The 26,140-nt window shown below is 33.7% G+C and overlaps 1 protein-coding gene across 1 annotated transcript in view; it reads left to right on the forward strand.

Annotated features, from left to right (window-relative positions):
* PHIP (pleckstrin homology domain interacting protein) overlaps positions 1-26,140 on the forward strand; it is a 114,348-nt gene that overhangs the window by 62,963 nt on the left and 25,245 nt on the right. The window contains exons 16-26 of the mRNA XM_011976895.1: positions 408-591; positions 6,724-6,841; positions 9,339-9,479; positions 12,271-12,347; positions 14,568-14,799; positions 18,988-19,107; positions 20,996-21,103; positions 21,685-21,809; positions 21,941-22,023; positions 25,486-25,597; positions 25,778-25,839. Coding sequence (XP_011832285.1) covers positions 408-591; positions 6,724-6,841; positions 9,339-9,479; positions 12,271-12,347; positions 14,568-14,799; positions 18,988-19,107; positions 20,996-21,103; positions 21,685-21,809; positions 21,941-22,023; positions 25,486-25,597; positions 25,778-25,839 — 1,362 coding nt within the window. The remainder of the gene's footprint in view (positions 1-407; positions 592-6,723; positions 6,842-9,338; positions 9,480-12,270; positions 12,348-14,567; positions 14,800-18,987; positions 19,108-20,995; positions 21,104-21,684; positions 21,810-21,940; positions 22,024-25,485; positions 25,598-25,777; positions 25,840-26,140) is intronic.

A 26,140-nucleotide genomic window follows, 5' to 3' on the forward strand; every position in this document is an offset into this window, starting at 1 on the left:
CATTTTCTATAGGAAACATGTAGAGTAGTCCAAGCCACATTCTTGAACATCTCATCGCCCTTATTGTTGTATATTATTAAACTTGAAGAGTCAAAACAAATTTATGAACCATAAATACTCTTGGGTTTGTCTATTTTGCTTCTTACGAAGTTTTCCCAAAAATATTCAGCATTTTTTTAAGGTAATGATTTTATATCCTTGGGGCTTAATAGTCTATAGTTATGATTCATTGATTTATCTAATCAACTGAATAACGATGTTTTGTTTTCATTAAACCACTTTTGCCTGTGGTTTAGTTCCTGATAGGGTAATTTAATTATTTTGCCACAGTAAGAAGTTTCATGTGGAAGATAGTGTTTGGAGAAATATTTCTAAGTAGAACTTAATATACTAACTTTTTCACTTAGGCTCTGTAAGTTCTACCTCAGAGGTTCATTCACCACCAAACGTAGGACTGAGACGTAGTGGACAAATTGAAGGTGTACGGCAAATGCACAGCAATGCACCAAGAAGTGAAATAGCCACAGAGCGGGATCTTGTGGCTTGGAGTCGGAGGGTGGTAGTACCCGAGCTATCAGCTGGTATAGCCAGGTAAGGGAAGTTGTGAATTTTTATGTACCATAGTTCCTTGTGTTCATTTTGAATTAACAACATTCACAGCATAATACCTTTTCAGCTCTGTAATTCCTCTGAAATTTATCTGAAAGGATAGTATAAACTATTCATGACTGTAGAAAAATTAAGTTTCTAAAATATGTTTATTTCTAAAATGATTTATGTAAATGATAAGAATGATATGTGTTAAGGTCAACAGGAAAATCATAAATTTGGATTGACCAAATGGAAGGTTTTATTGAGTAGCATATTTCAGTCTTGGTTTGTCCTGTTTAACTGTATCTTAAAGTACATTTTATAAAGTTTGTTATAATTATTTAATTTTTTTAATGGCTATATCCAGTCATTCACACGATATTCAGATGCAAAAAAAAAATTAATTGGAAAATACAAAAAGATTTTATATTTATTAAAATATTTATATTTAAAAGTATACATTTATGACTTTAAAAGTGTTGATTTAATAAAATTCTATTCTATTAGACCATGCCTTGAGGGAACTTTATATCCAGTTCCTTTTGATCTTCACTGATGAAATACTCTTGAATGAGGCCTATATGAACCTAATTAATGCTGATTGCTGTGTATGAAATATGTTCTAAGTATGAAGGTCAAAATGTGAATTTGAATTTAAGATTATCTAGTTCTTCAACTCAGAAGGTAGTAATTATATAATTAAAATTTTGGTCTTAATGTTCATATAGATTATGCTTTTTGATTGAACATACTTTGAATTTACTTTAGGATTTAGAATTAAACACACACCAAAGGTATACATTTATACTTTCTTATGACATATGTGCCCAGTTATCCATCATAAATTAATTAAATCACATGGTATATTTTTAGTTAGATCCTTGTTTACTTTTTAATTCTAATGTTAAGGTTTGAAAGGGGTCAAGTAAATAATGCCCATTTTTTCAACACCAATTCTGAAATAATTGAAAAATAACGTGGAAAATAAGACACATAGTAAATCAGACTATCACTGTTTGTTACTATCACTTTTTATTTCATGAAATAAAAACCATATCAGTAACAAAAAGTTACATTCCACAAAAACCATAACAGTAACAAAAAGTGATATTCCCCAGACACAGATAGCAGTGGGCCACAGTTATTCTCCCCTTCTGGGACATGTGGTTTGCTTCTTTAAGATGCAGGACAAAATGTATAATTGCACACAATGGCATAAGGCTGGGCTGTGCTAAGCTGGGTTTTTCTTCCAGAGCATGTCAGTTGACTAATTTACTCCTCCTCTGGAGAGGAATGAGTCAGGAGATGCGGTCGCTAGTTGTTGCTTGAGGCTCCTGCACATGGAACGGAACCTGAGGAGTGAGGAAGATTAGCGTCTCTTCAAATATTCTTCATCCTTTTATTCCTTTATCATTGGGCTTAACTATTCATTGGCCTATGGTCAAGCAAGACTGTGGCCATAACTTTAACAGATATTCTTTCTTTGGGCTTCCTAGAGCTTTGTCTCAAACTTTGTACTCATCCTATGGGAATCTTCCTGAGAATCTCTACAATGGGTAGTCTAAAGTTTCCTTTTAAAAGGCTCTCTGAAATGGGTCAGCCTCGTCCATTAATTAAAATGGAATCCAATGACATACCCAACATGGGGCTAAGTGACTTAGAAATAATTCTCATAACTCAATAGTAAACATCATCCATCCAGAGAATGGGCAAAAGACATGAACAGACATTTACCAGAAAGGATCTATAGATGACAAATAAGCACATGAAAAGATAATCAATGTCATTAACCATTAGGGAAATACAAGTTGAAACCACAATGAAGTATCACTGCATTCTTCTCAGAATGGTTAAAATGAAAAATAAGTGACAGCACCAAATGCTAGAGAGGATGGAGAGAAAACTGAATTACTCATGCATTGCTAGTGGGAATGTAAAACGATAGAACCATTTTGAGAAACACTTTTGCACTTCCCTAAAATCCTAAACATACAACTGCCTGTCATATGACCCAGCAGTTGCACTATTGGGAATTTATCCTAAAGAAATGAAAACTCATGTTGACACAAAAACCTGAACATAAATGTATGGCAGCTTTATTTGTAATACCCAAAAGCCAGAAAGATACCCAGATGTTATTTCAGTGGGTAGATGGTTAAACAATGGTATATTCACACCATGGACTACTACTGTGCAGTAAAAAGGAACAACATATTGATACAATGGGTATGAATCTTGAGGGAATTATGCTGAGTGGAGAAAAATAATTTCAACGTATATTCTATATGATTCTGTTTATGAAATATTCTTGAAATGACAAGGGTATAGGAATGGAGAACAGATTTAGGTTGCTAAGATACAGGCATACTTTGGAGATATTGCAGGTTTGGTTCCAGACCAGTGGAATAAAGTAGCTCACATGATTTTTTTTTTTGTTGTTGTTACCCAGTGCATATAAAAGTTATGATTATACTATTCTATAATCTGTTAATTGTACAATATGATTATGTCTGAAAAAAACTACATACCTAATTTGAAAATTCTTTACTGCTGAAAAATGCTAACAACCATCTGAACCTTCAATGATTATACTCTTCTTGCTGGTGAATGGTCTTGCCTCGATGTTGATGGCTGCTGGCTGATCAGAGTGGAGGTTGCTGAAGGTTGAAATGGCTGTGGCAGTTTCTTAAAATAAGACAGTAATAAAGTTTGCCACATTGATTTGACTACACATGAAGTATTTCTGTGTAGAACTTATTTCAAAACTGGGGTCAGTCCCCTCAAACCCTACCATTGCTTTATTAAGTTCATGTAATTTTCTTTTCCTTTTTTTTTTTTTTTTTGAGACGGAGTCTCACTCTGTCGCCCACACTGGAGTGCAGTGGCATGATCTCTGCTCACCACAACCTCCACTTCCCAGGTTCAAGCAATTCCCCTGCCTCAGCCTCACCAGTAGCTGGGACTACAAGCGCATGCCACCACGTCTGGATAATTTTTTGTAGTTTTAGTAGAGACAGGGTTTCACCATGTTAGCCAGAATGGTCTTGATCTCCTGACCTTGTGATCTACCCGCTTCGGCCTCCCAAAGTGCCAGGATTACAGGCATGAGCCACTGCGCATAGCCAAGTTTGTATAATTTTCTACATCCTTTGTTAACATTTCAGCAATGTTCAAAGCATATTCACTAGAGTAGCCTCCCTCAAGAAACTTCTTTGTTCATCCATGAGCCGCTCCTCATTCGTTTAAAGTTTTATTATGCAACTTCAGCAATTCAGTCACATCTTTAGTTGCCACATCTAATTCTAGTTCTCCTGTTTCCATTACATCTACAGTAACTTCTTCCACTGATGTCTTCAGCCTTCAGAATCATCTGTGAGGGTGGGAATCAACTTCTTTCAAACTCCTATTAATGGTGATACTTTTCCTTTTCCCGTGAATCATAAATGTTCTTAATGGCATCTAGAATGGTGAATCCTTTCCAGAAGGTTTTCAATGTACTTTGCCCAGATCTGTTAGCAGAGTAACTATCTAGTACAGCTATAGCCTTATGAAATGTAATTTCTTAAATAAAAAGACTTGAAAATCAAAATTACTCCTTGACCCATAGGCTGCAGAATGGATGTTCGGTTAACAGGCATGAAAATAACACTAATCACCTTGTGTATTTTCATCATAGCTCTTGGGTGAGTAGGTGCATTGTCAGTGAACAGTAATGTTATAAAAGCAATCATGTTTTCCGAGTAGTAGGTCTTAACAGTGGGCTGAAAATATTCAGTAAACCATACTATAAACAGATGTGCTGCCATCTAGACTTTGTTGTTTCATTTATGGAGCACAAGATGAGTGTATTTATCATAATTCTTAAGTGCTCTAGGATTTTTGGAATAATAAATGAGCATTAGCTTCAAGTTGAAGTCACTAGCTTCATTAGCCCCTAACAAGAGATTTAGACTCTCCTTTGAAGATTTGAAGCCAAGCCTTTACTTCTCTCTAGCTGTGAAAGTCCAGATGACATCTTCTTCCATTTAGATGACTGTTTGATCTGTTACTACATTGAAAATCTGTTGTTTAGTGTAGCTGTTTTCTTCAGTGAACTTAGCTAGATATTCTGGATAAATTGCTGCAGCTACTTCATCAGCACTTGCTGCTTCACCCTGCATTTTTATGTTACACAGGTAGTTCTTCCTTAAGCCTCATGAACCAACCTCTGCTAGCTTCCAACTTTTCTTCTGCAGCTTTTTCCCCCTCTTCCAACCTTCATAGAAGAGAAGAGAGTTAGGGCCTTGCTCTGGATTAGGCTTTGGCTTAAGAGGATGTTGTAACTGATTTGATCTTCTCTCCAGACCACAAAAAACGATTTCTGTATTAGCAACAAGTCTGCTTCACTTTCATATCATTCCTATGTTCGCTGGAGTAGCATATTTAACTTCCTTCAAGAGCTTTTCCTTTTCATTCAAAACATGGTTTTTTGGCAAAAGAGCCATAGCTTTCAGCTTGTCTCAGCTTTTGACACGCTTTCGTCACAGAGTTTAATCATTTCTACCTTTGATTTAAAGTGAGAGATGATTTCACTGAATCAGTTAGGGTTTTTAATTGGCCTAACTTTAATATTGTTCTGTCTCAGGGAATAGTGAGGCCTGAGGAGAGGGAGAGGGTAGGGCAATGGCTAGTTGGCGGAGCAGTCAGAACACATGGAACATTGGTCAGTTAAGTTCATTGTCCTATATAGGTGAGGTTCATGGCGCTTCAAAACAACTACAATAGAAGCATAAAAAATTACTGACAACAGATCTCCATAATAGATATGGTAGTGAAAATGCTTGAAATACTTTAAGGATTACCAAAATGTGACACAGAGACACGAAGTTAGCACATGTGGTTGAAAAATAGGGCTTGCTCACTGCAGGGTTGTCACAGACTTTCAACTTGTAAAAAAAAAAAATACACTGTCTGCAAAGCACAGTAAAACAATGTATGCCTGTGTACACACACACAAGCTAATAGAAACTAATAGAAGTAAAACTGGGGAAGTCTGAGTAAGATCAATGGGTTGTATAAATGTCAGCATCCTCCTTGTGGTGTTGTACCATGTTTTGCAAAATGTTAGCATTTGGGGGAACTGGACAAAGGGTACAAAGTTTTGTAAAATGTTGTTGTTTGGGGAAACTGGATAAAGGATACAAATAATCGCTCTGTTATTTCTTGCAACTATATGTTAGTATATAATTATTGCAGTAAAAACTTTAATTTTTTTTTATAAAAAACTAAGAACAAAAAATTAAATCCAAACCTCTTCACAAGATTTAAATTTGCTCATTTTATTTTCCGTTCAGAATTATGGCCAACCACAATGGAGATTGTGCAGTTCAGTAACATGATAACATTAATACCATCTAGTAAAGAAATATCAACAGTATATAGTTGCACTGTGTTTTAGTATTAACTCCCTTCTTATTATGAAATCTTAAGGGAGAATTAAAGTTCAGATACCCTTGCATTTCAAAACCTTTAAAGTTGTAAGATATTGAAGTAAAAAATAAAATTATCTTCACATGAGTTCATTTTTTTTTTATTAAAGTTTAAAATTAGTGTTCCTCAACTTGTGTTGTTCAGTTTCACCTTGATGTTTGAGTTTTTTCAGTAGATGAAACCTGACCTCCCTGTCTCTGGAAAGAGTGTAGTTCTTTCAGGACTTTCAGTGTAACCTCAGGCTCTGTTGTATTGAATTTTTAAAGAGATTCCAGCTATCTATATGGAACAGATGATTATCAAAGCATAGGCCCTATCCTTAAAAAAAAAAAAAAAAAAAAATCCAATTTCTCACTCTTGGAAAAGTTACCGTAGGAATCACCATGTTCCCAGAATCTAATACCTGGTTTGCCAAAGACCATAGCAGGAACCAGTAGTATCAACTTGAAGTAGACAGAGTTTGTCTTTCCATTATTTCAGTCATTTAATGCCGCATGTCCTGAGCCCACAACCTATGAAATTAAACTCAGAAATCTTTATCATGTGCTTCCATCTTAAAATAAAACATCAGGAGTAGCATTCCTTTCCTGATACCTAACATTCCTTTTGGAGGAAAGTTATGTGTAAAATTCTAGATGAATGCATATGGCTTTTGTCTTTCAGTAGGCAAGAAGAATGGAGAACTGCAAAGGGAGAAGAAGAAATAAAGACTTACAGGTCAGAAGAGAAAAGAAAACACTTAACTGTTCCGAAAGAGAATAAAATACCCACTGTCTCAAAGGTACATATTAATTGTTTTGATGTTTAATATTTGCTTCTTAAGTATTGTGACCATTTGTTAATATTATAAACAGGTTAATTAATGATTAAAAATTAACATAGTAATTCTTGGTTATCTCTGGATTGTCTATTGTTTCGTATTTAAAATTTTTAATTCCATTTCTGCTTTCTAGCATACCCTTTCCCAAAGTGCCAATTCTTATATACTCATGAAATTCTAATAAATTACAGTAAAGCCTTATCAAGAGCTTTCTTTAGCTCTTCATAATCTTGTATGCCACCTTTGTGCAGTCTAAAAATAGCGTTTTGTTATGTTTTTCTGTGTTCTTGTGGTGTCTTGGCATCTCTTCATTATTCTAGGTAATGAAGTCAGCTAATGCTGCTATAGATAATATTTCTCATTTTCTCCATTAAGAGAGGTAGATTGTCCCTAATAGTTTTGCCTTATTGGCTTTTCTGTCATCCTACTCTGGAAAAATGTTTGCACCCAGTAGATTTCGGTTGGTCATGGCCTAATTGGAGACAGAGATGTACTTCGCTGAGTGTGAAGGAATCACAAGTATCCCTTTTTCCTTTCTTTCTTTTTTTTTTTTTTTTATTTTGGAGAAAAACATCTTAGCTTGAAAATTTCAGAGCCTTAGAGTCTGAAATTGAGGAAGCCTATGTGAAACTTCTTTTTAGGTCCAAGTCACTATCTAAAGCAATTATTGAAACAAAGGGAAAATAAATAACCGGCCTTCTTCACCAGCTTCGTGTTCCTTCCTTTTTTCATTTGAGTTTTTTAAACCTCCTAAAGCAGTCTTCTTTTCTAGAATTCACTTTTCTGTTTTATTACTCATCTTTTCAAAATACTCAAGTAGTCCTTTTTTCTTTACTAAGTGTATCGTACCCTGGGATCAGTAGGACCTCAGAGTGCTAGAATTCCTATTGGTGTAATAAAGGAAAATTTCTTTCTGAAATAATCTTGTTTTTTGGTTGGTTGAGTGGTTGGCTTTTTCATGATAAGTAGAAAGCATACCTTTTTTGCATCCTTTGCTGAGATAAACTTATATAATGATGATGAGCGTTGGTATTGCTTGCTACTGCTTTTATGGATGGAATATGTTAATATCGATTAAAATCAAAAGATGTGCTTATCTCTTAATTCAATAGTACTTCGAAGACTTTTTAAGAAATCAAAGGAATGATATGTATGTGTATACGTATATGTATGTGTGTGCATGCACACTCGCATATTTTTAGTGTCTCTCGTCACAAAAACTGAAATAACTTCAGTTATTATTTATGTGGTCAGCTAGCTATCATTTATTTTTCCCAAATTTAAATGGTTATATCCAATTTCAAGGATGTCTCATTGATTCTTTGTTTTTTTTCTAAGACAAGACCCTGCATTTATTTCATGGATGTGATTCTCTTTTTTGTTTGGTTGGTGGGGAGATAGAGTCTCATTGTGTTACCCGGGCCGGAGTGCAATGGGACAGTCCTAACTGACTGCAGCCTTGGACTGCCTCAAGTGATCCTCTTGCCTCATCATCCCAAATAGCTGGGACTATAGGTTTGTACCACTGTGCCTGGCTAACTTTAAATTTTATTTTTTAACTTTGTAGAGACAGGGTCTTGCCATTGCCCTGGCTAGTCTTGAACTCCTGACCCCAAAGCACAATTCTCCCACATTGGCCTCCCAAAGTGCTGGGATTACAGGCATGAGCTACCATGGCTGGCCTTTGTATTCACTTTTGAGAGAGCTTTATTAAGTTTTTTTGGTGTGTTTTAGGTATAAATTTTAATGTTTATTGAGTTTGTCTTCATCACTGTGTTGGACTTTGTCAGTTTTTTAGTGCTTATTGGTTGTATTCTTATCTGCAGAAGACTTCTCACATTTATTCCAGTAGAAGAAAAACAGCCCAGCCACATGGCGTCTTGTCTTCATTGTGGCACGGTAGCTTTATGATCCCCATTTTGGTTTCCAATTTGCCTCTGCCTATTACATATGTCTCACAGCCCATTATCCTTTTTCTTACATCATTTCTGTAGGTTTGCTGTAGATACAGAAGAGTTCAGTGTTTGGTTTAGTCTTTTATCATTAATCTTTGTCTGTCATTAATTAGAAAAAAAAACAGCGTTTTTATAGCTAATCAATCAGCAAGTAAATTTCAACATAACCTTGATAAGCCTTTGATTTAACTTGATGAATGTTAAAATATTTGAGTTGGTACTATAACCTCGTCCAATTAAGTAATATCTTAAATATGAACAAATGTTTTTATTGTTAGGATAAATTGTCTCACTTTGTCACCCAGGCTGTAGTGCAGTGGTGCAATCATCCCTCACTACAGCCTTGAACTCCTAGACTCAAGCAATCTTCCTGAGTAGCTGCGACTACAGGCATGTGCCACCATGCCCAGCTTGAATTTTTTTGATTAAAAAAATTTAACTTTTAAACTAAAAATCCTGCTCTTTAAACATACTGTGAATAAATTTAATTTACTTTTTTCTAGAATCATGCTCATGAGCATTTCCTGGATCTTGGAGAATCCAAAAAGCAACAGACAAATCAACACAATTATCGTACGAGATCTGCATTGGAGGAGACTCCTAGACCCTCAGAAGAGATAGAAAATGGCACTAGTTCTTCAGATGTAAGATATCAGCACATTCATAAATTAGATGTCATTTTTACTTATTTTTTTAAATATGAGTTTCATTCTTTGCATTTATTGATATGTTTGTGGATGTAGTTTAAATATGGCATTTTGGGGTATTATGATACAGCTTTTATTTTCTAAAAATCTATTTCTAGGCGTGGCACACATACACATAATTTCAAATCCACAAAATAAAGTCATGTGAATTAATTATTCTTATTTTATAGATAAGGATGCTGAGGCTCCAAGATATTTAGATTATACAATCACCTATTAAGAGGTAGAGCAGGGATTAAATGCAAGTTTGTTTTACCTTAAAGCCAAGCTTTTTAAGTGGTACCATGAAGCTGTAGTATGTATAGTGTAAGTATAACAGCAAATCAGTAAGTATTTGGCAGTCTTTGTTAGTTTTTAATCTCTGTACCAGTTTATAGCTTTCTCAGTGTAATTTTTAGATACTCTTCATGCGTCATTATTTCAGTAAATATTACTGTCCTTACTAAATTATGTATTGTTTCAGTGAAGGCAATCAGTTTGCAGTCATAAACCAATCTTATTAAGCAGTTAAACCATGTCCGTTCCTCTTTTCTTCTCAGCCCTCCCCATCACCTTCCTTCTTTACAGGTTAGAGATGTAATCATTTTAGATATTGACTGCTATACACTTTTGAAGCCATGTTGTGCTTTGAAATGCTAGGCGTTTATGAGAATTATCTAAATAAATTCTCTTTGGCCAGGGCAACATTAACTCAAACTGAGAGTATTCTAACCACAATTTAAGTTAGTCTCCAATGGCTTTGGGTCCTCGTATGGCCAGGTCAAAATGATATATTCATTCTGGCAAAAAAAGAGAAATATACTGATTATATAAACTTGACTCATGGTAATTTGGATAGACATACAAAACATAAAATACATGTGGGCTAATTATCTTACAAAATGTCTCTTTATTTTTGAAAGAGTTTCCTCTAAATATTGTTTCTATATAATATTTGAAATATTCTGTTTATTAGAAACTTAAGAACTGTATTTCCAGAAACACATCTGTTATAATAAGTCCTTCAAGTGTCTTCAAAACTAATTCATTTATGCTTTAACATCCTTTTAGAAATTTAGAATATATTTCTAGAGGAGCCCATTGAGGACAAAGTATCACTTTGGGCACAGTATACTAATTAATTGGAAGGAACTCTGGTTTTTTCGTTGAAATGTTTTGTACTGTAGTATTTCATACTTGTAATGTAGGAATAATTCTGTTTATTTTTCCCCCCTTTAAGGAAGTAACACATGAAACGTGGGAAAAGTCGTATCACTTGCTTAGATTTATTTGTTATATTGAGCAGTGATTAAATTTGTTAATAAAATATGCTTTTTGTTAATAAAATATGCAAATGTGATTTTTTTCATTTTTGCTTAGTTTTCATAACTGTGGAATAGACATATAATTCACATTCTTCATTAAAACATCAAAATAGGAAAACTTTTGTCCCAAATATATTATTTTATTTAAATATTAAAATAATCCACCCCATTGTCCTCTTTAAAAGTTATCTGAATATGTCCAGCAAGTAACACCATTCTTGTGGAATGTTGTCCAGGGTTTGGACTAAAGTGACCTGGGCTTAAATCAAGTTTTGTTGCTTATTAGTTGTGCCGCCTTGGGCAAAGTTCTCAACTTTTTAAAGCTTTAGTTTGTTTTATTTAAATAACTCTATCACCAATAGTGCGTTGTCAAGCCCAAATGGGGTGATACATACAAAGTGCTTAGAATAGTTTGTAACATACAGTAAAAACTTAATAAATATGAGGTGTTACTGTTATTGGAGCATGAAGTTTATTTAAGCGAGGAAGACATGCAATATTTTTGCCATCAAAAAATCCAACTTTATGAAGAAAATGCTCTCACAGATAATATTCTTTGTTGACTCATGAATATTTACTAAAGAGAAACAGAGTGTTGGAGTATGTTTTAGTCCTTTACCATTTGGATAAAATAAGACCAGAAGTGGAACATCCCTTTGTATATGGGAAAGCTGTTTTAATAAGTAAAACATAGATGTGCCTATAATAAATAAACACAAATGTGCCTTCTCAGAGCACCCATAGAAAAGAAAGCTTTGTATTTTGAAAAGGCTAAGAAGTAATAATTTCAAATGTAAATATGGAATTTGATATAATTTTATCTAGAAGATACATTGTGAGGCTTTTAAAATGGTAATCTGTAGGATTGCTCTGAATCCGATGTTAGTATTATGTCTTTATATACATTTAAGTATTCTCATTTATTTGTAAAAAAAAAAAAAAAGGTAAAAGCTGTTTTTTGCAACTAATTTTTTAAAGAGAAGCAGCTAACTCTTATTATTTTATTATTATTGGTTATTTTTGAGACAGTCTCTTTCTGGAGTGTAGCAGTGCAATCTCAGCTCATGGCAACCTCTGCCTCCTGGGTTCAAGCGATTCCATGCCTCAGTCTCCCAAGTAGCTGGGATTACAGGCATCCGCTACCATTCCCAGCTAATTTTTTTTTTTGTATTTTAGTAGAGACAGGGTGTCGCCACGTTGGCCAGGCTGGTCTCGAACCCCTGACCTTAAGTGATCCGCCCACCTCAACCTCTCAAAGTGTTGGAATTACAGGCATGAGCCACGACACCCTTTGCAACTAATTTAAATCAAATTTTAAATATCCCAATATGACTGATACTATAAGATATCACTGATATTTTCTGTAATCATAAAATGTTATTTTATAAAATTATGCAATAAGACATGTATTCAACATATCTTAGGAAGGTGAAGTAGTTGCTGTCAGTGGTGGAACATCTGAAGAAGAAGAGAGAGCATGGCACAGTGATGGCAGTTCTAGGTAAATGAATGATTTTTATTTCTCCAAATGTTATATAAAATCTTTAGAAAGGTGATTTTTTTTTAAAACCAGCAACACGTTTCAGGTTCTTCAGAGAGTTTTTGAAGTTACATGAAATGTAGATTTTCTGATATATGTTCTCTATAGAAAATAATTTTTTGGTGATTATAACTGGATCTGCAAAATGATGCTTTTAACTTTATCTTCTTATTTAGTATTTTTTCTTATGAATACTGTTATAATGTTGAATTGCAAGCCAGTTTCATTACTGGTTTTGAAAAGTGTGAAGTTAAGGAAGTAATGCAAGCCTCCTGAGTTAACTATCTTAAATGTAGTGGAATTTATAGAATACTAATGATAAGAGGAATAAGCTCTCCTTTTTCTTGTTATCCCTACCTTATTTGACCAGGCCAGTGAGGATTCCAACTCCTTATACTGGCGATTCACATTGTTGCAGGGCTTATGACCTTGGCTAACTTTTCAAGGTCTTAGTAGCAAGAAGAGAGTATAGCCTTTGGGGATGGCAGTTATGATTAGCTGCTAAACTTATCCCCCACCTTAGTGGCTCTTAAAATAGAAGAGACAAAGTATGAAGTAGAGGCTGTAAGAGTTCCTCAGTTCTACAATCAAGGGCTCTCCTATTCTCACAGTAATGATTTCTGGTAATGATTTGCAAATGTGTGTGGTTTTATCTAGTAGTTTTCTGTATTCAGAACAGGTCAGTGAAGGAAACATTGAAGTTCTTTTGACTCAACAATGGAATCAGAGTATTTCAAACCCTGAGATGACATAGGGGTTCCTGTATTAAAAGAGTAGTGTTGGTTTTAGCAGTTGAGGACAGCTGTAAAGAATGCTGGGCTCTGGAGTTTGTAATTATGTTTATGCTGACAGCAGAAGATCTTCTGTAAGAGCCAAGTACTCTAGAGAGTGATAACTGTGTGATTTGGCAGGTACCATTTACAGTGGCCTTGGCTGGAGCTAGTATAAATAAAATGCTCATAAGTTGAAGACAACCTGTTTTAGAATAGCATATCTGAAAATAGTTTAAGTTCTTAAAAATCATTTTAAATTTCATAGTGAAATGACTAAATCATATTAGAAAACATCTGAATTATTTGATTCTTATCTGGGATGATTAGAATAATCAGAGATTTAGGTACGTGCTTATAAAGAACATTTGGACAGTGGAGGGGGTAGTGGGGAGGGTTAATGACAATGGAATAAAGCTCCAGTGAAATCTGCTTTTTCCGCGTTAATGTTAACAGCAGTATTTTTAGAGGCATGAGGTTATACATCATTAAATCTAGGCAAGCTAATTATTGCTTTTAACATAACTTAGATTCCTTTAAGACATTTATGTTCATAAAATTGTCAAAATAAGTAAATATGCTCACATACTAAAATTACTATAGAAGATAATACAACTAGATTCTTTATTTTACAACATGATTGGTTCAGTAAATCGTTTGTCAATGAAGGTAAACTAAAAAGAAATGACAAACATGATTGGAAGCAGTATACAAAATATAGTAAGGCCTGTATTTTCTGAATCATGGCATGCTTTGAAGCATAAGATACACCTAAGGTGTAGGTAGGTAGAATAATTTTATCTAAATGAAATTTCATTACTTTACATGCAGAGTAAAGTTTGCAAACACAGTCTTTCCCCTGGGCAGGAACACTTCTGACTCTACCAGTTCAATATCCAGCTACCTTGAGAGCACTAGTGCTGGACCATAAGAGTTCCCTCTGTCTGGAACTCCCACTTCCTCTTAAAAAAGGAATCCCCGTATCTCCTCAATGTTGACACCTTCTGTGCTCTCCAGGGTTATCTTTATGCTGTCACTAGAACTGAGAAAAGTGACCTCCTCTTCCTTATTTTTATATACCCACAGAATTTGTAACATATGCAATACTCAGAAGTCAATATTTTTCTTAAAATCTTGAAAGGTACTTAAATTTGTTTATTCACTTAAAGTTGTGTCTTTATGTATCTTCAGGTTTTGGGGGAGGTTTTTTTTCTTTTGCAATATTTAAGTAAAGCCTGTAGAATTTTAAGAAACTTCTGAAGATGAGTTGAAAATTAGGGAAGTATTTTTTTGTTAGTTTAAGTATTTGTTTTGTCATTTCTCTTTATTATAATCTTTCTTTTCATTTTTATAAAACAAGTCTTAAAATTTTATCTTGTGTGTTACCTAAAAATCCCTTCTGTCCTTCTAGTGACTACTCCAGTGATTACTCTGACTGGACAGCAGATGCAGGAATTAATCTGCAGCCACCAAAGAAAGTTCCTAAGAATAAAACCAAGAAAGCAGAAAGCAGTTCAGATGAAGAAGAAGAATCTGAAAAACAGAAGCAAAAACAGATTAAAAAGGAAAAGAAAAAAGTAAATGAAGAAAAAGATGGACCAATATCACCAAAGAAAAAGAAGCCCAAAGAAAGAAAACAAAAGGTTTGGTTTTTAAAATTACAAATTTGGTGTTTTCTAGGGAAACAGTTTAAAGCACACATGTTGAAGTACAATTGATCACAAACATTGTTGAAGTGTATCAGCAAATAATAATAGAAAAAACTCAGAAGTACACAGTAGTAAAAAAGTATACCTAAATATATTTAGTTTATTCAAGTTTTTAGATATTTAGCATGTAAAAGTATTTACTTACAAAATTGCCATATTCTAAATATTGAAATTTAATCTTAAAAAGATCAGATTTTTCTTGACAGTCTGGTGGAATTTATTTATGTGAAATACATAATAATACAAAACATATAGTATATTAGTCTATGAATTGCCTTTATGTTTAACTATCCTTATTAATTGTTATTGCTGAAAATAAACAAAGTCTTTGAGGAACATCACACAGAGTAGAAATGGCACAGCTTATCACAATTGATCCCAAGGCAAATATGAAGCTAAAGTGGGGTAAGATGGGCTTGTAACATTCCTTCATTAATCTAAAGTGTGTGAGCCGTAAGTTTTCAGTCCTTTGGTCAGTAGCAGTATTGATTTGATTACCACAGTTAAGTCTGGACAATTTGAGAAAAAACAGAGAACGTAAGAAATATTATAGGAAGAATATCTGTCAGCTCGTATGGAGTTGAAATTCTTTAACATAGGAATGAAAGTGAGAGCTGTTTAATTTTTGTTCTAAAGTAAATACAACACGAGGGGCATGTTTTCTGCTTCCCTAAAGACTGTAAATGGGAAGCAGTATTTGATTAAAAGGGAGATTTGTTTGTAACCTCTGCCATTTAAGTATAAGTTGTCATTTGTAGAATTAAATAGTGGGAGACCATAAGGTCTTTATTCCCACAGAGCTTTCAAAATGCATAAGAATATAATATATCTGTTTTGTTTTAAGTGTTTATTTTATCTACATTTGTTGAGTTATTGTTTCAGCTTTATAATTATGAGTTACTTTAATTTAGATTCCACAGCTGCTATTTTTCTTGTTGCCTCTTTTGCTTTTGTTTGGGGAAGCTTTACCAAAGAGAATGCCACACAGTTACCACAGTTTTTCTTTTCTACCTTGTCAGTGATGATAAATGTAGTCTGATTTGTTATTTTATATATGTAGTAGACAGATTGGTTAAAGAAAACTGATTTAGCCATGTGTCTGGCTAATAAGGTAAATATTCTTTTTCATCTCAGGACAATTTTGGTGAACTTTTGAGGTTTGCAGTGATAAGTCACTGTGAGAACAGTTCCTTCATCCCAAGAGTACAGTTTGCTTCATCTGGTCCCCTTAATTTGATAATTTTCCTCAAACTAATACCATGGGCTTCTTCATGCACTGGCACATGTAGATCTGTTGTTAACATTTGGCATATTTTAATTTCACTGTGTTGTTGTGACAAAGTATTGTGATGGGATGACTCTGCCAATAGAATTATATGGGTCACTTTAAATATGGTAAGATTAGGATACTGGAGGGTATTCCCTTTAGTTTAAATTTTGTTCACATGCCTAGCAGTGATGTAACAGTAGATGGACTTGTTCTTATTCCCTAGTCCTCTAGTTATCTTGAATAAACATACAAGTATTTCCCTTCTTAAACAGGGTCTTCTTATGTTGGAATTTCAGATGAGATTTCCTAGAGGAAATAAGATTTGAGCTGTGCCTAGAAGCATTCCCATGGTTGGAAAGGAAAGAAATTATTTATGCTTTCCATATTTAAAAAAAAACTCAAATCATGGAGCTGGAAATCTTAAAGAATACTCAATGCATTCTTAACCCCTTAATGGTTGTAATTAATAAGTGACAGAAATCTTCCTCAACCAAACATTCTAAGTTCCTCAGGAATTATTGGGCTGTAAGATTTGTCCTCATAATGATTTTTGGTGATGCCAAAGTCTTTCAGTCATACATACGATTATTCTTATTTAATATACAATTTACCTGTCTTGGTGTAAAAGTTGTTAGCTTCCCCATTGAACATAGATAATTCCTTATAGGGAGAAATACTTGCCTAGCAATTAATAGTCCATATTGAGGCTAGAATTATGATTTTCAAACTTTTCTGTCTTTTCCTTTTTATTAGTCACAGGAAACCCTTTTCAAACAAACGTAGCTCCTCAGTATACAAAACTGATAAAATCAGAACTGCTCTGAATAAAACACAGTGGAAGTTCCTGGGTTGTGGGATCTCTCTGATATACTCAGTGCATAACATAATTACTACTTTATTTGATAACTGTGAATATATCAAATTACTGTTTGGATATCAATTTACTCCTCACATCTAACACCTACAAAACTTACTTAACAAGCTTTTTTGTCAAACCCGCTGTACCCCACCCCTCTTTATCTCAGTAATGTGATGACTCTCTTAGTTGTTTATACCAGAAACCCTGGAGATATCTTTGATTCCTCTTTTTCTCTCATAGTCCACATCTAGTCCATCAGGGAATTAATTATCTAATGAATTGTAAATATATTCAGCACTTTACTGTTTTTCACCACTCCACTGCTATCACATTGGTGTGAATCACCCTGAATTCTCATTTATATTACGGTGGTAGCATCCTACGTGTCTTCCTGTTTCTCCCTTTTTCTCCCTAGGGTCTATTCTTTAAAGCATAGGTTGACAGATTTTTTTCTACAGAAGGCCAGCTACTCTGCCATAATAGCATTTATAGATAATACACAAATGGGTATGGCTGTGTTCCGATAAAAATATATGAAAATTGTGGCAGGCTGGACTTGCCCTTGAGGGTCATGATTTGCCAATCCTTGTTCTGATGCATCCAGAGTGATCCTTTTAAAATATAAGTGAGATCGTACTATGCTTCTACCTAAAATTCTGTAATGAACCCATCTCATGTATAGTAAATATCAAAGACCTTTACCCTAAGTCTTCAGGGTAGTGCTCTTGATGTGTTTGACTGAGAAACAGTATGGTGTGGCTAATAGGAAAAAGAGGAAAATGATAACTACTACAGTTGGGAAGCAGTAGTAGTACCTATTGCAAATAGTGTTCTCTGATACCATGTTATGGCATTACTTCTTTTAGTAAACAAGTATTATTTTATAGTGATAATTACAGTACCTTGTTTTTTAAAAAACATGAGTAAAATGTAGCAGTCTTAGTGTACAGTCATCTTTAATGTTTTACATGTGATTCACAAAAGACTTTAATCAGTTGCATAACATTTTTTTACTTATAAAAATGCTAGGTTTCAAATAGTCTTAGAAAGTTCATTTTTTTCTGAGTCTAAGGTAACAACATCAAGACCATTGTGGCCACTTGCGGGTGACCAGCAAAGTTAAGGAACTTTCTCAGAGGCATAGTTTCTCATGCTGTGTAGAAGTATAATGTCCAGCTTATGGAAATAATTAGCCTTCTATATCTTGCACTACTCAGCTCCTATGAGAATATCTTATTTAGTTCTAACTTACTAGAACTAGGATAAAAAAAAAAAAAAAACTCTAGGGTATCTTGGTTTGTTATATGGAATGTTTATAAAATTGATAGCATTTTGAAAGGAAAGGAGAATACACAGAGCTTGTACTTTGGGGTTTGTGGGGATATCTTGTTACCTTGTTGTGAGTGTTGGCTGTGGAATTTTGGGTTTTGCTTCTAGTTAGTTCTCTTTGTAGACAGTGATTTGGAGAGATTGAATAACTCTGTAGCCACTGCTGCCATTTTTTTCCAGGGTAAGTGTTTTGTTGCTTAAAGGATCATCATCTCTCAGTAGTCGTGGAAGATTGGTCCCAGGACCCTGTAGATAACAAAATCCAGGGATGTTCAAGTCTCTTATAAAAAATGGCATAGTATTTGTATGTGACCTACATACAGTCTCCTATATATACTTTAAATCATCTCTAGATTATTTATAATACCTAATACAGTGCCTACACATCATTTTATTTGTGTGGATTCAGCATAGTATTCAGAATGTAGCAAATTCAAGTTCTACCTATTGGAACTTTGTGGACTTTTTTTACCAAATATTTTCAGTCAAGGTTGGTTGAATGCATGGATGCAGAACCCATGGATACACAGGGCCAACTGTATATAATATTGTACAGTGGTGCCCTTCCCCTTTTATTCAATTATCTTTATAGTTATTTTAAAGAGTAGATTGGTGGATTAATGCTTTTCTGATGATTACTTAACAATGTTCTAAATTTTGTCAGAGATTGGCTGTGGGAGAACTGACTGAAAACGGTTTGACATTAGAAGAATGGTTGCCGTCAACATGGATTACAGATACTATTCCCCGGAGATGTCCATTTGTGCCACAGATGGGCGATGAGGTACTTTAAAAGTTTTAAATTATCCTTTTTTCCTCACATAGTTTTAAACATTTTTAATAGCTCTTGAAATAGACTTCTAGAAAATTGTATCAGTTTCATAAAGTATCTCATTCTAGATGTTTGTATCTATGTATGGAGAAAGTACAATTAGGAGGGAAAATCTAATGATAATCCTCTTTGAAGCTGCTGTAAATCTAAATATCATAAGAATGAAAATTTTGTTAGTGTTTTAAAAAAGGAATGTATGTTTTAATAAGAGGAGTTTTATTGTCAGCTTTCTTTATCTTTTTAAATTAAAATATATTCATTTATCTTAAGGCTTAATGTATAACATATTAAAGGAAAAATGAAATTTAGCACCTTATTTTCATTTAATTTTATTTCAAAAAGTGTTGTGTTTTGTTTACCCACAATGTTCATAGTTTATTAGATCTTTAAAAAATCTTTAATCTTAGAATAAGAAATACTATTTAATTTTTAAGAAACTGAGGATGAGACCATTGTTTTAGAATATGTACTTGTGAATTTAGAATGAAAATGTAAGAACTGGTCTCAACATTTCTTACTCAAGGTTAATGTCTCCTTAGTTTGTACACAAATTTTAATAGGAGTGTTATCTGGTGTCCAACAGATTGACCATAAATAAATTGGGACTTAAAATAGAAGCTTCTTTAGCAAAGCATACGAATTAACAGTATAAGTGGTAATTGACACTTTAAGAAAACAAAGAAAACAAAAACTTTTTAATGCTAGAGTGATTCTAAAGAACAGTCCGAATGAATTTATTTAGAAATCCTACTTGCCTCATAAGACTTGAAGAGCACAGAGCATTACCACGTTGTTGTAGTATAGTACAGTGATAGATCTTAACATCCTGTAGCATTAAGATGTGAAATTATATTTTAATACATTATTTCAACGTGGCCAGAAAAGTTTATAATTCCTTGTTGAATGATTTCCTTTCAAAGTGGTTAGGTTGTCTTTTTAACTGCTGGTGCTTGAAGGTGCTTGAAGGTCTTCATTATTCAGCACTATTCCATCATTTAAAGTTCCAGCCAACTGGAACAATAATGGTATTAATGAATAGAATGAAAGTATGGGATAGTGGCTATCCCAAAATGTTACTAAAAACTTAGCGTTTTTAAACACGCTCTTCTACTAGTGGGTGTCAGACTGCTGTCTCAAGTACTAGTTCTCCAAGACAGTAGTCAGGAGTCACTTAAATTTGATCTTCATGAAATGGGGGTAAATGTATGCCCTGCTGTCTTACTAGGATTTGTGTAAGGATTAAAATACATGTGAAAGTACATTTTTCATTTTAATGTTTTCTGCATATGTACAAACCACTTGCTAAAAATGTTGAGGACCGAGTTTCACCATGTAAACATACAAAAATTAGCCAGGCGTGGTGGTGGGCACCTATAGTCCCAGCTATTCGGGAGGCCAAGGTAGGAGAATGGCGTCAACCCGGGAGGCGGAGCTTGCAGTGAGCCGAGATCGTGCCACTGCACTCCAGCCTGGGGGACAGAGTGAGACTCCGTCTCAAAAAAAAAAAAAAAAAAAAAGGAAAAAAGTGGACAATAAACTTATTAGTTACTTAACGTTATTATGCAATATAGATTAACTTATTTTGAATTTAAGAATAAAATGGTGAAACCAGAAAATAACTTTTCATCTTGACTTGTGTGTATTCAAAGTAATGTTATTTGGAACACTTTGGTTATGATTTAGTGATGTTAAGACAACTTGAGATAAAGGAGGAGGGAGAAAATGTTATAATTTCTGTTGGCTCAAAAGGCATTAGATTTTCTCTCTGCAATTTCAGCAGATACCTGTATATTGGATTAAAGGAAACACATCCAGGTTTTAATATGACTTTATTTTTTAGGTTTATTATTTCCGACAAGGACATGAAGCCTATGTTGAAATGGCCCGGAAAAATAAAATATATAGTATCAATCCCAAAAAACAACCATGGCATAAAATGGAACTACGGGTATGACATTGATTTATTATTTAATGGCCCCAAAAATACAATTATGGATTTTGGAGAAAATTGTATCAAAGGTTACTATTAATACTACGAGAAACTGCATCATGAAGATACCTTGTTTAATTGAAGCAGTCCTAGAGAGTAGCAGGTGTTTGATTTTCATCCAGAGAAACACACGATTTGAGTGAATTTATATACTCCAGTGCAGTTTATGGGTTGGGTACAAAATTTAGTTATAGTGAAAATTAGGGAATAAGTCTTAGGTAAGCTTTGTATTCATAAATTTGATGCGTATTTCTAGATTTGTCAGCAGTAGTTCAAAGTTACCATAGGTCTTTGGAATGGTAATAGAAAACTTACTTTAGTAAAGTTCTCCATATTTTTCTTCCCTTTCTTATTAAAAATTTCATTGTAACTTGCATACTATAAAGTGCACAAATCTTAAGTATAGAGCTAAGTAAATTTTTACATGTACTCATCCAAATCAAGATTTAAACCAAGAAATTTTTTCTCAACCATGTTTAGCAGTCTGTTTTGTGGTTTGTTTAGTAAAGATAGTGTCTTATATTCTTTGTCTCTCTCAGGAACAAGAACTTATGAAAATAGTTGGCATAAAGTATGAAGTGGGATTACCTACCCTTTGCTGCCTTAAACTTGCTTTTCTAGATCCTGATACTGGTAAACTGACTGGCGGATCATTTACCATGAAGTAAGGACTGTTGAAAGAGGCAATGGTTTTCTTAGTATTGTAGATTGTTTTTCAAGATTCAGATACATTTGAACATCTTTTAGGTATTTTTAGGTATGTGACCTAATCAGTTTGTTTCTGTTTGTAATTAGATACCATGATATGCCTGACGTTATAGATTTCCTAGTCTTGAGACAACAATTTGATGATGCAAAATATAGGCGATGGAATATAGGTGGGTAATTTATTTAGAAGCTATAGATGTTTGATGTGGTTTTTTTCTTAGTGATTTACTATTTTTCATACTTGAGAAAAAGATTATCAGAGAAATCTTTTTGCTGTTTGTAGGAATGTTAATAGCAAAGTAAGGTACTGTGTCAGAGGTATTGTTCAGTTTTGTTTAGAAGTGAGAATACTTTAGTTGATGCTTAAATTTCAAACATGTTTTTCTGTTACATTTGACTTTTTCTTTCCATGTTGTACATGTTAAGTTAAATTTTTATATAAAAATATTAACAATGGAATTTATATTTGAAGCCAAAAGAAGCTTAACAAGATGTGTAAGTTTGTACTAAAGCTAAACTGACATTTTTCTTTTATTGGTTAATCCTGTTATAATCTTTAAAATTAGTATCATAAACAAGTCTCAAAGAAGCTAAAATCCTTAAAAGTTTTCAGGCACTTAAGGTGCATTAATTTACATATAGATGATGTGCTACTTATGAGTGTAGTTCTCTTAAAAATTTCATATAGGACCAATGTATGTCATGGTGTGATGTGTATATGATATGTATGGTTTGAAAAAGGACATCAATTGACATACCAGTCTATCCTTCAGTGCCATTGGAATGCATTGGCATGGTGGTTTGTCCTTTTTTGAAAACTTGTATGTGCTCTGTAAAGAGAAATTAGGAAAATGCAAGTTATCAAAATTATGGACATGGAAGTTAGAAAGAAAATTTACATCTCATGTACCATTTCCCTAGAAGTTTTGAAAGATGTGTTTCATCAAATAAGGGGGTAAACCAAGAAAGGGAAAAGTATGGAATCCCCTCAAGAAACAGGAAGTCCAGAACAGGAAAAGTTAAAAGGAATCCCAAGTATTCAGTAGAAGCCTCAGGATAGCAGCTACCTAACAAGTCCAAATCTCCCTCAAGAGGAAAATCTTCAGGGGGAAAAAAATGGAACACATAACTTACCTAGGAAGTTTGTCTTCGTGCAAAATAACATTGAAGAATGTTTTTTACAGTTTGAGCTGTTAGAGATTGTGGATAGATTTAATTGTAAATTCACTGAAAACCAAGCGTTAAAAAAATAATTATTAATTTTAGGGAAAACAAAATTATATAAGAAAGGCATTATATGCTATTTTGCTTAGGAGCAAGCAATATTTACATAGTCATTATTAAAAATTGAATATGGATTAAATATAATACACATACTTTTTATGTACAGTTGTATTAAGGTTATAGTTGTCCCTTAGTATCCACAGGGAATTACTTCCAGGACCCCCATGAATACCAAAATCTTTGCATACATAGGTCCCAGAGTTGATCCTATGGAACCCCCCAATGTGAAAAGTTGACCCTTCCGTATTCATGGATTTCACATCCCACTAATACTGTATTTTCAATCTGCATTTGGTTGCTGATGTAGAATCTGCCAATACAGAGGGACAAATCTGTTTATTGGAAAAATCTGTGTGTAAGTAGACCTGGTCAGTTAAAACCCATGTCTTCAAGAATCAACTCTGATATTTACTGTCAAAAATTGATGAGTGAAGAAATCTGTAAGTCAAGAAGTAGTAGTTAAAATAGATGTAAACATTTTTCTTGGTTTTGGCTATCAGCCTTTGGTACATCTGATTTTTTAAATTTTTCACATACATTACTTGATATGATAAATTTTATTTTTTAAGGACTTGAATTTGCCAACAAATTGCAGAACAAATAATAGAGATCAAAGTTCAGGAATATTCCAGAAGTGAGCTCATAACTTCGGCAAAGTAATATGGCTGACATTGGACAAATCAGAGAGAGTTAAAATGGATGAACGTCATAATTTTCTCATTTGAATATTATGATTTTATTCTAATTTATGGGTTAATATTTTTCTAAAGTTAGTATCTAATTAGTCTTTTATATCTGAGGATATATGCATTCACCTATCGACTGCCATTTAAAATTACATTAGTAATTTTTACTTCAGCCCCTCCTCAGAAATGTTTTAAGGCTTACTCTCAATGGTGGACTTCAGTAGTAGTCCAGGTTCTTTGCTTAACTTTCTTGTTACTCTGCAGATACTGTTCATTATGGTTAGGCACACATTATTCAGTTCTTCCTCTTTAGCATGATGATCAGTCTGTATAGGGTCATAAGATACAGCTTTTTGAAACTCTTCATGTTTAGTGTGAAGTTGTGGTGGTGTCAAGAATGCTTCTTATTAAACTATATAGTAGCTTCTTAAGTGTCACTAGTATGCATCTGAGGAACAACTGTCAACAACATGCAGTTGTGTCCTATGAACTTTTCTCCTGGCTCCAATTTTCTTTTTTATCATATTCTTTTACCTTGTTTTTCAAATTTTTAACTAATTTCATGCTGTATGTTTTTATAAACTTTTAAATCCTTTTTGGTAAGAAAAGGAGAACATAGATACTTTTCTCTTTATGAGTTTAAAAATAAAACTGATTCAGATTAATTGCTAACTTAATTCATTTTAACTTACCCGTGTGTCAAAAATGTAGAGTACTTTAATAGAATGCATTATTCAAAAATTACCGGGAGGTAGACATCACCATTTCTATTTTATAGACAAGGAAAATGAAGGTCAAAAATAATTAATATATTCAAAGTTACACAGATACATTATTTGAACCCAAGTCTTTCAGACTCTAGCCTATGCTAGCCATGAGAAAACTCAAGTACTGTGATAGCTGAGGAACAGGAAAGCATTGCATAAAGGAAGTAAGTGACTTACAGTTTTCTTATGACACGGAAGGAACATGAGAAGATTTAGATAAGAAAAAGCCATAGCATTTATAGCTTGTTCAGGTCTTTGGGAAAAAGCAGGTTAAGTAATACGATGACAGCAGTCGGATAAGGAAATAGACACAAGGAGTGTCCTCTGTTTTAAAAAGACTAGTTGTTTTATTTTTGTTTCTTTTTTTGTTTCCTTTTACAGGAAAGGGAGAGTGAGTGAGTATTAAGAGTGATTGAGATGAAGGAAGACAGGTTGGATTTTATGTTGTTTTGTTTAGGACGGAGTCTTGATTGATTGTTGGTTGGGAAAACTTGCTTACAGAAAGTAAGAAATTAAAAATAGATTAAGTAATTGTTGAGTAGAATTTACCTAAATTATAATAATCTTTGAGTGAAAAGTTTGGGTATAGTGTTAATGATGAATTTAAAATGCTAGATTGGTAAAAATGCCTAAAGCAAGTGAATTTCTATATACCTTAATGAAATATAAAAAGTAGAATTGAAAACTGCTAAGTCACACTTCAAGTATGCTTACTAAATACCTTTTTTTCTCTTGGTATTGCTGATTGTACTTACTTATTTTTGGAGTGTGTGGTTCACTTTTTGTCTTCTGAAGTCATACAGGCAGTTTAGGTACTTAAAGGTTTACGTTAGGAAAAAGCAGTGACAGCAGCCATGCATTTCAGAATAATGAGATAGTTTTTGTTCTTGGCCAGGTGACCGCTTCAGGTCTGTCATAGATGATGCCTGGTGGTTTGGAACAATTGAAAGCCAGGAACCTCTTCAACTTGAGTACCCTGATAGTCTGTTTCAATGCTACAATGTTTGGTAAGAAAACATTTGTTGTATTTTAGTTCACCTAGGCTTGCTGTGAATTTTTTTTTCCATCTATTAAGAGATAAAGAGACTTCTTTTAAACACAGAAGCAATTATTTTGATAATTGGTTTTATTAAAATTGTGAAACAATAATTTAGATTTTTTAATATAATGATTTTTCTTTCTTTAAGCTGGGACAATGGAGATACAGAAAAGATGAGTCCTTGGGATATGGAGCTTATACCTAATAATGGTAAGTGTGTGTTGGGCTTTTTGTGTCTGCATTATGGAGTTAATTTCTTAAGAAATTATTTAAGATTTGCTAACATGCTATCACAGTTGTTGTGAGTATCAAATAGAAAACATTCATTCAGCAAATATTTATTGTACACCTTGAAGTAGGGGAGATTCAGCAGCAAAGAATATAGATATAACTCTTGCCTACTTGGAATTTATAGTCTCACCGGGAAGATTGAAATTAATTTATTACAACAAAATATGAAATTGTTTTATTAATTATTATTCAAGAAAGTGTGCATTTGGGAGGCAGGGAC

Source organism: Mandrillus leucophaeus, unplaced genomic scaffold, assembly GCF_000951045.1.
Source record: "Mandrillus leucophaeus isolate KB7577 unplaced genomic scaffold, Mleu.le_1.0 Scaffold1702, whole genome shotgun sequence".
Taxonomy (NCBI): Eukaryota; Metazoa; Chordata; class Mammalia; order Primates; family Cercopithecidae; genus Mandrillus; species Mandrillus leucophaeus.